The sequence below is a fragment of the Pipistrellus kuhlii genome, unplaced genomic scaffold (genome assembly GCF_014108245.1).
Source record: "Pipistrellus kuhlii isolate mPipKuh1 unplaced genomic scaffold, mPipKuh1.p scaffold_m20_p_18, whole genome shotgun sequence".
Lineage (NCBI taxonomy): Eukaryota > Metazoa > Chordata > Mammalia > Chiroptera > Vespertilionidae > Pipistrellus > Pipistrellus kuhlii.
Genome location: NW_023425493.1, coordinates 25,663,077 through 25,676,461, shown reverse-complemented (window position 1 = coordinate 25,676,461; position 13,385 = coordinate 25,663,077). Strand labels below are relative to the sequence as shown.

Sequence of the window (13,385 nt, the reverse complement as noted above, 5' to 3'; positions counted from 1 at the left end):
TCCCAGCTAGAGAAAACCAGTGTGAACATTTTAGTATGCTTCTTTCCTTTGTGTGTGTGAATTTTATATATGTTATATATATATATAAATTTGTTATATATATATAAATATGTTATATATATATATATATAAAACATAAAAATATTGTGCACTTTCCATGTTATTGTTACTAAATATTTTTGGAAATGTATTATTTAGTAATTGTATGATTAATTTTTTTTTTTAAACCCATGGAATTAAAAAAAAATGTTTTTATTGATTTGAGAGAGACATTGATGTGAGAGAAACATCAACCAGTTGCCTCTTCTACTGGGGATCAAACCAAAAACCTCGGTTTGTGCCCTGACCAGGAATCAAACCCACGACCTTTTGGTGTATGGGATGACGCCCCAATCAACCGATCCAGCCAGCCAGGCCGCCATTGGAGTTTTTAATTTATTTTTATTTTATTGATTTTTTTACAGAGAGGAAGGGAGAAGAATAGAGAGTTAGAAGCATCGATGAGAGAATCACCGACCAGCTGCCTCCTGCACACCTCCTACTGGGGATGTGCCCGCAACCAAGGTACATGCCCTTGACCGGAATCGAACCTGGGACCTTTCAGTCTGCAGGCTGACACTCTACCAAACCGGTCAGGGCTGGGAATTTTTTTTTAACTTTAAAAATTTTCATTCAGTGAATACTTGCTCAAGGCAGAGAAGCAGAGAAGGGCTTCTAACCGCCAGTGTCCTCACCCCTGCCCACGTCCAGTCCTGCTTCCTGGAGGAAGCCGCTCGGGCTTCTGTTTCTTCTCTGGCTCTCCTCATCGCTGAACAGCAACCGAATATGGCTGTTTGTTTTTCCCAGAAGACAATCTGAGGCATCATCTTTAAAAAAATAAAAATTTATATATATATATATATAAATATATATAATTGATTTTTTACAGAGAGGAAGGGAGAGGGATAGAGAGTTAGAAACATCGATCAGCTGCCACTGAGGATATGCCCGCAACCAAGGTACCTGCCCTTGACCGGAACTGAACCTGGGACCCTTGAGTCTGACGCTCTATCCAGTGAGCCAAACCGGTTAGGGCTTGAGACACTATCTTTGGACTCTCTCCTGTGAGAGAGGAGGATCTATTGTTGCAGACGAGACCCCGTGCAGAAACCGCCTGCCCACAGCCCGGAGCGGGGCCTCCCGCCTCGGCTTGCAGGCCTCCGGCGATGGCGAGCTCACCGCCCTCTGCTGTGCACCCCCAGTGTCAGTGGAGGAGGACTCCCAGGCTTGTCTGCGGGTCCCATCTCTCCGGTTCAGTGTCATGAACCAAATCCGCCGTTCTTCAACGCTAAGCAATTTAAAAAGAGTGAAATGCTCGTCAGTGGAGTGTGTCTGGATACAAAGGGAAAGATGGGAGTGACATCCATTGCCCGGGCCTGTCTGCCCCCCCCCCCGCCCCTTCCTCCTCCTCCTCCTCCTCCTCCTCCTCCTCCTCCTCCTCCTCCTCCTCCTCCGCTGGCCCCAGGCCCCGGAGAAGACTTTACGTGGAGGCTGCACATGCTTCCCCCCATGGGTGCTGTGATGGGTGGTGTTACCTTGAACCGGGCTTTGCCGTTTGGGTGTTCTTGTCCGCCTTGTCCTGGGAGAGCCAGCAGGGCGGGCTGGGCAGCACATGACCTCGAGTGCAGGTTCTGGGCATGATAATTCATTTTTAAGTTTTTGAGGAACTGCCATCCTGTTTTCCAAGTGGCTGCACCATTTTACATTCCTACCAGCAATGCACAGGGTTCCAATTCCTTCACTCCTTACTTTCTGATCTTTGTTGGAGCTTCCCCCCAGCTTTCCACCGGACCCTTTTCTTCAGAGCTCCTTCCCCTCAGACCGGACTCGGAGGGAGGCCCCCTGCGCTGTCTTCCGCAGGGAAAGCATTTATTTGCGTGAACGACAGCCCCTCAGGGCCAGGCTGTGCTGACTGGTCCCAGTTGTCTGTGATCTGCTCGCTCTGCGAACCATTCGCTCCCTCCGTGAGCACGGACGAGGCTGCGGCCTCGGGGCCTTGGTGAGGCGAGAACGTTCATGACAACAGCGCTCAGGGGAGGGGTCCCGAGTGCAGGCGGACGCCGCTTCCCGTATTCCAGCCGCCGAACGTGCATGGCCACCAGCGGCTCTAAGAAATCCCCTTTCTGTCAGGCCTTTGTTCCTTAAAAAACTTTTTTTTTGAATTGTGGTAAAAATACGCATAAGTTAAACTATTTTCACCATTTTTAAGGATATATATAGTTCCGTGGCACTAAGGACTCTTGTGCAACCATCGCCACCCTCTGTCCTCAGAGCTTGCTTCATCTCGCAGAACTGAAACTGTGCCCATAACACTAACTCACCATTCTCCTCCCTCGGCCCCTAATAGCCATCTTTTTGTTTTGTTTTGTTAATATATATATATAAATTGATTTTTTACTCAGAGGAAGGAAGAGGGATAGAGAGCTAGAAACATCGATGAGAGAGAATCATCGATCAGCTGCCTCCTGCACACCCCCCACTGGGGATGTGCCCGCAACCAAGGTACATGCCCTTGACCGGAATCGAACCTGGGACCTTTCAGTCTGCAGGCCGACGCTCTATCCACCGAGCCAAAGGTTTCGGCTGTTTGTTTGTTTTTGACAGTAGCCATCCTCATGTGTGTGGAGTGGTATTGTAGTTTTGATTTGCATCTTCATAATGAACAGTGACATTGAGCCTCTTTTTAAAAAAAATACTATATTTTATTGATTTTCCACAGAGGAAGGGAAGAGGGATAGAGAGCTAGAAACATCAACAAGAGAGAAACATCGACCAGTTGCCTCCTGCACGCCCCCTACTGGGGATGTGCCCCCAACCCAAGTACATGCCCTTGACGGGAATCGAACCTGGGACCCATCAGTCTGAGGGCCGACGCTCTATCCACTGAGCCACACCGGTCTGAGCACATTGAGCATCTTTTCGTGTGCTCATCGGCCTCTTGTCTATCTCTTGCAGAAATGTCTGTTTACGTAGGACGTTCTTTCTTATGTGAACAGCTCTGGCCTCACTGGGCCGCGCCCTCTAGGGTCCCCCCCTCCCGACAATAGGCTCGCTGGCCGGCTCCCTGAATTCTTCGGGAATTCCCAGAGGACCTTCGTCTGCTGGGCTCCGGTTCCCAGGCTGTGTGTGTGGGGCGTTGATGGGTCCCTCACCTGTCTGTGCGCCTTCCCCTGGAGCCGGTCTCCTCTGTGCTGTCCCTGTTCACATTGTGGGTGTCCTCCCCGCGGAGGGGGGGCCACAGCGGGGACTGGCTCTGCCCTCCAGCCTCGGGTCGCTGTGCTCCTGTGACGTGCTGGCCTGACCCTGTGAGCTCAGTCCGAGCACGTGGCTTCTCCTCCCATAAGCAGCCGAAGGGTTTGACCTCGTCCTGTACACGTGTGCTTTTGGGGGGATCTTCAAAACCCCAGGAGTGACTAAATAATAAGAGCGGAACCAGCTGCTCCCCTCACCTCTTTGCCCCCAGTCCTCCACCCCCCTGAAGGGGGGCTGCTGAGCCGGGCTTCCGCGGGTGCTGCCCCCTGGAGGCTGGTGCCTGGCTGCGCACAGGCTGTGCTCCCAGGGAGCTTCCCCTTGTGGAGGGCAGGGCTCTGAGTCATAGGTCTTGGGGTCCCCGCTCCAGCCAGCACAGGCAGGTGCACCTGTGCAGTGACTCACTGTGACGGGCCCTGAGGGCAGGGCAGGGAGAAGAGGTCACTGACAGGGCAGTGGTCAGTAGCTCTCTCCACAAACCACTGGCACCAAGTGCAAAGTGGGGCAGGGGGCCTGGGAAAAGCCCGTCAGACATGAGAGGGTTATTTCTTGCTCCTAACAAATTCCTTTCGCTTTGCTTCATGCCCTGTCCCCCTACACCCAGGAAATAACGAGGGCTGCGTGTGACGGGCAGAGAGCAGAGTGGGCCCATTTTGGGGGATCCCAGGGGTTGAAGGAGGTGCTAGAGGTTTGGGGTGCCCCGAGGCCAGGGCTGGGGACTCTCCAGGCAGGTGGGTCTCCCTGGCCCACGGATCCCTCTGGTCAAAAGCAGGTTTCCAGCCGAAACCGGTTTGGCTCAGTGGTAGAGTGTTGGTCTGCGGACTGAAAGGTCTCGGGTTCGATTCCGGTCAGGGGCAAGTACGTTGGTTGCAGGCATATCCCCGGTAGGGGGTGTGCAAGAGGCAGCTGGTCGATGTTTCTCTCTCATTGACGTTTCTAGCTCTCTATCTCTCTCCCTTCCTCTCTGTAAAAAAATCAATAAAATATATTTTAAAAAAAGAAAAAAAAAAGCAGGCTTCCAGTTGTTCACATGGAAAATAATGCAGTAATTAATGAATAATAATGATAATAAGGCGAAGAATAAAGCGTGTTTCACGGACTCACCACTGTGAGCCTGTTTTTGCCGCGCCCTGTATTGTCCTCTGAACCCTCTGACCCTCTCCTGCTGGGAGGCCCCTCCTCGCTGAGCTTCTGTCTGTGTGGGAGCCATACCATCCACCGCTGTGGGCTTCTTCCCAAATCACTGTCAGCCTGCACCTGTCATCCCCCCAACCCCCCCAACCCACAGCCCCGGCTCCCATTACGTTTTCCCGAAATGGGGTGAGAATGCAGGCAGACGAGCCGTTTGGAACTGGCGTGTAGTTACCCTGGTGCTAGAAGCATTAGTGGCATTTTATTAGTACGCTATTAGCATTATTAATCCTATCTCCATTGAGCCCCAGTTCCTTCATCTGGGAGATGGAAATGGTTATTCCTAATGATACAAAATGGTCTGGATTAGGGGCCCCCATGGTCCTCTAGGGAGATCTTTCAAAAGTCTTGTTATGCAAGACAGTTTTTTTCTGCATTAGAAGACTTCTGTTCGTTCTGGGGACGCTCCTGGGTTATTTGAAATAACTCCGAACTAACCCTCCCCCCCACTCTGCCCCCGGGAAACCGAGCCGCCCAAGGTAAAACGCCTTCTCCTGACCAAGGCCAGGATGGGGGTCAGAGCTGAGTGTAGAAACTAGACAGGTCTCTCTTCCTTCCTAAAACATTTCTCTGGTTTGGAGAGTCTTTTTAAATCCCTGATGTCTGGCTCCTGTCCCCAAGATTCTGAGGCCATCGGACAGGGATGGAGCCTAAGAGGCCACGGGAAAGGCGGAGCAGGGCTGGGTTTGGGAACCACTGGCCTGAAGGACCGTCCATGGTCAGCCATATTTTCTAAGCAGTGCTGCCCCGTCTCCTGGCGTCTGCTTCCATTCTAGCGCCCCCATCCCTCCATCCCTCCATCCCTCCTTCAGTCACTCTCTGCTGTGAGTCTGTCCTCTGCCGGGCTCGGTGGGGAGGAGCATAAAGGAAAAAGAACGATGATCTTCCCGTTCATTCTCCCCCCCCCCCCCCCCCCCCCCGTTAATTCTTGGTTGACTCGGGGCCCACTTGCTGTGTGACCTTGGGCAAGTTGCTCTCCCTCTCTGGGCCTCTGTTTCCTCTGCACCATAGGAAGGAGGCCTGAACATGCTCGCATGTCCCCTCCAGTGGGTGGTGTTCTCTCCTGGGGAGGGCACACTCTCCTCCACCGCTAACTGGTTATTTTGCTTTTGGCTCATTTGTGTAAACCGTTTCTCCGGAGTTTTTAACTTTCTGGTGGAGAAATGATAAACGGGAAAGAAAATGCTTTTACGCTTCAGAGCACGCTACGCCCTGCTTTGGCTCCTGGTCCCTCGGGCCCTGCTTGCCGCTGAGTGCGGCCTCAGGTCACACGCGCACTGCGGTTCGTGGCCTCCTGCCGGCCTGGAGGTTTCTGCGGAAGCACTGTTCCCGTGGAGGGGAGAGGAGGGCTCTGGGGCTGCCTGGTCCTGCCGCTGCTCAGCAAAGTGAGCGAGATCCACCCAGGAGGGTCAGAACTTGTTTATGTTAAATGCTTTAAATCTATCTATCTATCTATCTATCTATCTGTCTGTCTGTCTATCTATCTGGCTGTCTATAAGTCTATCTATCTATCTATCTGTCTGTCTGTCTGTCTATAAGTCTATCTATCTATCTATCTACCTACCTACCTATCTATCTATTGAACTATTTACAGTGTGTGTGGATGTATATACTTCAGAGAGGAAGGGAGAAGGAGAGAGAGAGAAACATCAATGGTGAGAGAGAATCACCGACCCACTGCGTCCTGCACGCCCCCATTGGGGATGGGCCTGAAGCATGTGCCCTGACCTCCCGGTTCACAGGTCAGTGCTGCGCCACTGCGCCAGGCCGGCTGGGCTGCGAAACACTTTATTGCAGGAAGGTGCCTAGAAGGCAATGAACACGTGTTTATTTTTTAATTTTATTGGACATTCCCCAGTTTAATGAGAAAGAATGGCCAGGCGTTGCTGTAGGACTGTAAGGCGGACGGCGGGAAGGTTTGATGGACACACGTCCTGACGTGATTGCCGCAGTAGGCTTAGCTGACGTCCTTCGTCCCATGTAGGCACAATAAAAAGGAAAGAAAGAGGAGAAGAGGAAGTAGGGAAAACGTGACGAGAACGCTCAGGGCTCACTCGTAGCACCGTCCCTGCGGTCAGGAGAGGAGGGGCTTCGGAAGGACACAGCTCGCCCTTCGTCCGTGTGCGGGAGCCGCCGTAATCCACGCGGTAACCGTGGTGCTCACCTCTGGTGGTGTGTGTCCCTCCTGCGTGTGAACATACATTATGGTGTACAATGTGATATACCACAATACAGTGGTGCCTCGCAAAAAGAACGCCTCGCACAGCGAACGCAGCACACAACGAACTTCATTTCATGATTCATACAACGAACTTCGTTTCACACAACGAAGTCGCCCGAGCTTCCACGACTGCTTCGCCCAAGCTTCCACGATCGCTGCCGATGTATTGCATCCTTCCGCGCAGGCACTGCAGGCAGTCGTTAGTCACTGCGCTTAACTTAAGCACGTATCGCGGCAATCGTTCTTCATTACGAATTAAATCACGCACGTATCACGGCAGTCGTCCTTTTAAGTTAAACTCAATATTTTTTTTATATCATGGCTTCTAAAAAAAGCAGGAAGGTGATTTCTGTTGAAATGAAACAGGACAATGCTCAAAGGGAAGCGTCATCTGATAACGAGGAGCAACAATCAAACAATCAACCAATCCCAACTGCTGACATCAAGAACATCCTGGTCAAATGGAAAGCAGTTCAGGAGTTTACCAATGCCCACTATCCGGATTCAGCTGAAGCAAACAGGATCAACGATCTTTACTCCGATACTCTTGTCCGTTATTTCCGGCAGATGTTGGAGAAAAGAGAAAAACAAACGACTTTGGACAGGTTTTTCATGAAACCATCGGCCAAAAAGCAGAAAATGGATGAAGATGTGCAAGATTCGGTAGACTCTACTTAGTCTGTCTTAAAATTAAAAAAAGTGTGTGGTTTTTTTAAAAAAATTATGTTTTTAGATGTATCTAAATAAAAATAATAACAAAAAATTTATCTTTTTTTATGTCATCTTAGCATATTTTATGCTACAGAACGAATTATTTTTTTTAACATGCATTGTTATGGGAAAACGCGTTTCACATAACGAACTTTTCGCATAACAAACTTGCTCCTGGAACGAATTAAGTTCGTTGTGTGAGGCACCACTGTATATATTTATACATGGTATATACATATTAATTTATATATGGTATATACATGATGACATGAATATGTTTCTTTAAACATTTTGGATCCAACTCTTTGGATTTTCGTCTTGCCTTGCATTTTTCACATGATGGTATAGCATGTCCTCAACATTTGTCTGAAATACTTTCTAAAGCTATTGCAGGAGCCCCGGCCGGGGGGCCCAGTGCGTTGGAGCTTCATCTCGTGCCACCAGAAGGTGGTGGGTTCGAGTCCCGGTCAGGGAACATACCCAGGTTGCGGGTTTGATCCCCAGTTAGGGCACGTGCTGGAGGCAACCAACGGATGTTTTTCTTTCACAGTGATGTCTCTCTCTCTCTTCTCTCTTCCCTCCCTTCCCCTCTCTGGGATCAATTTTTTAAAAAAAGCGGTTATAAAATGTGGTTATATCGTCATTTATGTAGCTAGCCCCTTATGGTTGGGTATTGGGTTAATCCCAACATTGTGCCCTTTTATTTATTTAAAAAGCATTTTTTAAAAATAAATTGATTTCAGAGAGGAAGGGAGAGTGAGAGGAAACATCAATGATGACAGCGAGTCACCGGTGGCTGCCTCCTGCATGCTCCCCGCCTGGGGATGAAGCCATCACCTCCTGGTCCGCAGGCTGCAGCTCAGCCGCTGAGTCACGCTGGCCAGGCAGCAGGATGCCCTTTCAGACCACATGGCGATGCCCTGATCCTGCTTCCGCAGCCCAGCGACAGGACTCTGGCCCGCGCGCCATTAATAATAACATTCTTCTGTCCACAGAGCCCATGAGCTTTCCGACCGCGTCCCCGGTGCAGGCGACCTCCTCCGCGCAGGTGAGATCCTTTTCTTGTCCGAGGGCCGCGCCTGCTGGCTGGCGCTGTAGCTGGATTCGTTTAAACCCAGCTCAGCCGCTTCCTGGCAGCCTGGCTGTGGGCAGGCTCTGTGTCCTCCCGAAGGCGCTGTGAGGCAGGGCAGGGCAGGGCAGCCCGCGACCCGGGCTTTGGTGAAGCGGAGAACCGCGCGGGGCCGCTCCCAGAGCCGCCAGCGGATGCTGTGTCACCCTGAGCTGCTGACACCCGGAGGCTTCGCGTGCGGCTCCGAGTCCGTTCCTCCGAGCCCATCCCTGCGGACTCCTGGTGTCCTGATGATCCGGAAAGAGGATTACTGCCGAAGCTGCTTAAACAAATCCTCTAGTAATCCAATTTCCCTCCCAGCGGCATCTCCTCCGGGGTCCCCAGTTCCCACAAACGCTGAGCCGGGAGGCCCCGGTGCCCGGAGCCGGGCAGCACAGGCGGATGGAGCCCGGGTCCGGCATCTCACCCACCATCAGTGCCAGCGGGTCCAGGCCGGCGGGAGCAGCTCCGGGGTGACGTCCAGGCCCTGGGGCCAGCGCTCCCCGCACGGGCGGGGGCCAGGGGCACGGACTGGCCGAGAGCCCGCCCAGGCCCCAGGCCCTCACCCCTGCGCTTGCCGTCTCACCGATCCTACGTGCCCCGAGGTTCAGGGAGGAACACGGACACCCAGCTGGGTTAGGAAACCTGCCCACGGCCACAGAGCGGGGCGTGGTGGCCCCAGGATTCTAGCCTGTGGTTTTCCTGGTCGGGTGGTGCCTGGGCCCCGGACCAGACCATAGGACGGCCTGGGCTCTTGGTGGAGTGGCCGATGGGAAGAAATCCCCGCCTTGGGGAGCAGGGTGTGGATGCAGATGATGCCAGCAATCACGGAAATGTTGAGAGGGACAGGTCAGAACTGGAGAGGAACGTGAGATACTGGGATGGCTTGGGGTAAGGGCTGAGGAGGTGCCCGAGCTGGGTCTGGAATGAAGGGGGAATCGCAGATGTGGGCTTACAGTGAGGAATGTCTTCTACAGGCACCGACTACCGACCGAGAGGACGGCAACATCTCCTCACACTATTCCGCCAACGCAACCGGCTTCCCAGGTGAGCGAGCGCGGAGGGCTCTGATTTTGTGGCCGAAGAGGCTCCCAAGGCTTGTAACTCTGGAGAGGGCTTTCTTTTCTTTAAACAAAAAAAAAAGAAAAATTATCGATTTTTTACAGAGAGGAAGGGAGAGGGATAGAGAGTCAGAAACATCGATGAGAGAATCATCGATCAGCTGCCTCCTGCACACCCCCTGCTGGGGATGTGCCCACCACCAAGGTACATGCCCTTGACCGGAATCGAACCTGGGACCCTTGAGTCCGCAGGCCGATGCTCTATCCTAGGGGTGTCAAACTCAATCAGAGAAGGGGCCAAAATCTAAAATCCATCCTAAATCGCGGGCCGAATGGTTTACTGAACAGTCATAAACTGTCATTGTGATGGAAATGCAGTGGAGTGTAGTGATGACAGCGTGGTGCGGGCCACATTGCAAGGCCTGGCGGGACGGATTTGGCCCGCGGGCCTTGTGTTTGACACATGTGCTCTATCCACTGAGCCAAACCGGGTAGGGCAGAAAGTGCTTTCTTATTGGAAATGTCGGCAGGAGGCCAGTCTGCTTCACGGAGAGGACCAATGGCGGGAACATTCTTTTACTGCCTTGCGTGTCCCCGTTGGATGTTGTTGGCGGAGGCATGATGAGGGACCACGAGAATAATGAGGCAAACCCGCGAACTGTTTCACAGCTGGCACTTGCCCAGCTCGGAGTGGGGTCTTGGCTCAAGGGAAGCGGCCTCATCTCATCCGAGACCCCAAGGCCGAGGAGGACCAGAGGGAACAGGGGTGCAGTGACGGTGGGAAGAGTGCTCCCGGGGAGATGGGAGACCCTGTGCGGAGCGCCCCGGGATGGCCAGGGGTAGGGGCGGGAGAACACGCACGCGGAAGAGCGAGTGGAGAGCCTCTGGCTGGGGCTTGGCTACCAAGTGGGGGGACAGGCAGAGCTGATGCCCCGTGGAGAGCACTGCACCCAGACACTTGACTTAAAGCGCCTGGGCCTCTCGATCTCAAAGGAGCGGCCATCACTGAAGCCCCCGTCTGTGCCTTCGGGGGGCAGGCTGAGCACCCCCAGGACAGCCCCCTGAAGGGGGGTGGGAGCCTGTGGCTGGCCACAGGTGTCAAGCTCTGAGCTTGGGGGTGGATCTCTTGCCGAGTGGCAGGATCCCGGGGTTTGTCAGACTCTGCCGGGGGGGATTCTTCTCGGGTGGCTTTGGCCAGAACACGGCAGGAGGCCTGCTGGTGAGCAGAGCCGTTTCCTCCTCCGGGTGAGGGTCCTCGGAGGCTTTGGATAGCACCAGTTAATTCTTTTCTCTGTCTTCTGTTCCTCCTCCCCCTCCTCCTCCTCCTCCTCCTCCTCCCCCCCTCGCAGTGCAAGAGCCTCCAGTGCCGGTGTACACATTCCTGGTGGCTGGAGGCAGCCTGGCCTTCGGAACGCTCCTCTGCATCGGCGTGGTCCTGAGGTGAGGGGTCCCGGGGGCGGCCCTGGGTGTTCGCCTGCCTCTTACCTCGCCAGCTCCGCCTGTGCCGGGCGGTGGCTGTGAGCGGAGAGCCACAAAGACTCAGGGTGCACTTCAGAGGTGGGATTGACAAGATGCGAAGGCAGTAGATGAGGAGGAGGAAGGAGACGGAGGAGGGAGCCAAGTCTGACCCTCACGTTTTTGGCTTTGGCAATTGGGCAGATGGGGCAGAGTCGGGAGGGGTGTGTGTCACGCATTAAAACAGGAAACGCGGGAGGGAGAACCTTGGAGCGGAAATGACGGTGCTAGTTTGGGGGCGCTGAGTCGGAGGTGGACATAGGGGCAGGCAGTTCCGGTCGTTGCTGCGTGCAGGTGGTCGTTGGCGAGGAGTAAGGCCCTGGCCTGCCCTGTGGGCCCCAGGGTTCTGACGTGGGATGGAGGAGGAGGAGGAGTGAGGGAGGGGCCGAGGTGTGGCCTGAGGGGGAGGAGCCCCGGGAAAACCTGGCTGGGAAAACCGGAGGGAGAGGGAAGGAAAGCTCAGGCTCTGGGATTGCGGAGTGAATATGAGGCAGGTAAAGTAGCCCGCGAGGACATCAGCCTGCACACAGTAATCTCGGGTGCCTGGCCAGCCTCCGGGGGACTATTCCATGTTTCAAAGTAAGCAAACCTAGCCCAGCCAGTGTGGCTCAGTGGTTGGGCATCGACCTATGAACCAGGAGCTCACGGTTCGATTCCTGGTCAGGGCACAGGCCCGGGTTGCGGACTTGATCCCCCGTGGTGGTGGGGGGGGGGTGTGCTACGAGGCAGCTGATGGATGGTTCTCTCATCATGGATGTTTCTCTCTCTGAAATCAATACAAATATATTGAAAAACAAAACCAAAACACAAGCAAACTAGAGAGAGTCCCCTGTAAATGCCCGGTGCCAGTGCTCGCCTCGCCACGGTGAGGACGCAGGCCGAGCGGGCACCTGCCGCTGCAGCACCAGGCCCATGCGTCCCAGTCCCTCTCTGGGGTCAGTGGTTTTGTCCTTCCCTCCCGAGCTTGCAGACCAACCAGCTCACTGTGCCGTCACTGACGGGCAGTGAGGGCAGCACCCCGGGCTCACCGTGCCCCCTCGGGAGCCTGCTCTCCTGTGTGTGCTGAAGCCCGCGGGTGCCAGGCGGGGCCCTGGCTTTGGGTGGTGGTTCGTTACCGCGATGACGCGACGGAGGAGAAACGTCTCTGTGCTCCCCCCTCTCGCCTTGCGTGCCCCTCCTGGGAGACTCCAGTGATGATTGTAGGAGGTGGCGTGGGAGGGGGTTGGGGAAGGAAGGTGAGACCTTGGCAGAGAGAGTCCCACACGTGAGCTCGCTGGGTCCTCGCCGTGACCCAGACGTGGCTGGTCCGTGAGGCGGTCCGGGTCGGGAGGTTAGCGAGATGACGGCGCCGTGTGCTCAGGGCTGTTTCCGCTCAGGTTTCCCAGGGAAGCAGGAGGCACATTTGCCAAAGGCTGTGTGTGCAAACGCTGAAGCTCCTGGTGAGTGGAGGCGGCTCCTCGGAGAAGCTGGGGACTCACTGTCTTTTAATTTGGGGTCAGAGAGAGGCCACCCCAGTATGCAGGCCTCTCCTACAGCCTTCGAGGGGACTCCCTGCCCGCAGGCACGGATTTCTGTGTTCTGTTTCTGTATCATTAGAGCTTCTTCAACAGGCCTTTCTCTTAACTCAGTGGTCGGCAAACTCATTTGTCAACAGGGCCAAATAACAACAGTACCACAGTGGAAATTTCTTTTGAGAGCCAAGTTTTTAAAACTTAACACTTCTTCTAACGCCACTTCTTCAACATAGACTCGCCCAGGCCGTGGTATTTTGTGGAAGAGCCACACTCAAGGGGCCAAAGAGCCGCATGGGGCTCGTGAGCCACAGTTTGCCGACCGCGGTCTTCACCTATCCCAGGCCCCACGGAGTAAATATCACGATCCCCACCTGACAGGTGAGGAGATTGAAGCTGAGAAGTGGAGTGATCACCACTAGTCATGCCAAGGCCAAGATTTAAACCCAGAGCGCCCGGCCTTTGGCTAGGGCATTGGAGGCCATTTAGTCAAATCCTCCAATGTTACGGATGAGGAATCAGCCTCCAGAGTGCAGGTGATTTGCCTTAAGGGCACGGTTTGTTACCAGCAGAGCCAGGACTAACCCACGCCCTGAGAGTCCCAGCCGATCCCGCTAAGCGGCGGAGCCAGTTGGTCCCAAGCCCACCGCGGGCCCCGTTTGCAGCAGTGCCGTCCTGGGGCTGTGCATTGCTGACGGAGCGTCGGGCTGGGAGCTGGCCGCAGCGCGGTCACAGACCTGGTTTGCCGATGTGCTGACGGTGCTGGCGCACTGGCTGGT

The 13,385-nt window shown here is 54.2% G+C and overlaps 1 protein-coding gene across 1 annotated transcript in view; it reads left to right on the top strand.

Moving 5' to 3' along the window:
• IL6R (interleukin 6 receptor) overlaps window positions 1-13,385 on the top strand; it is a 41,988-nt gene that overhangs the window by 24,270 nt on the left and 4,333 nt on the right. Inside the window, exons 7-9 of the mRNA XM_045583348.1 lie at window positions 8,407-8,459; window positions 9,497-9,566; window positions 10,930-11,020. Of these exons, the coding sequence (XP_045439304.1) occupies window positions 8,407-8,459; window positions 9,497-9,566; window positions 10,930-11,020 (214 nt within the window). The remainder of the gene's footprint in view (window positions 1-8,406; window positions 8,460-9,496; window positions 9,567-10,929; window positions 11,021-13,385) is intronic.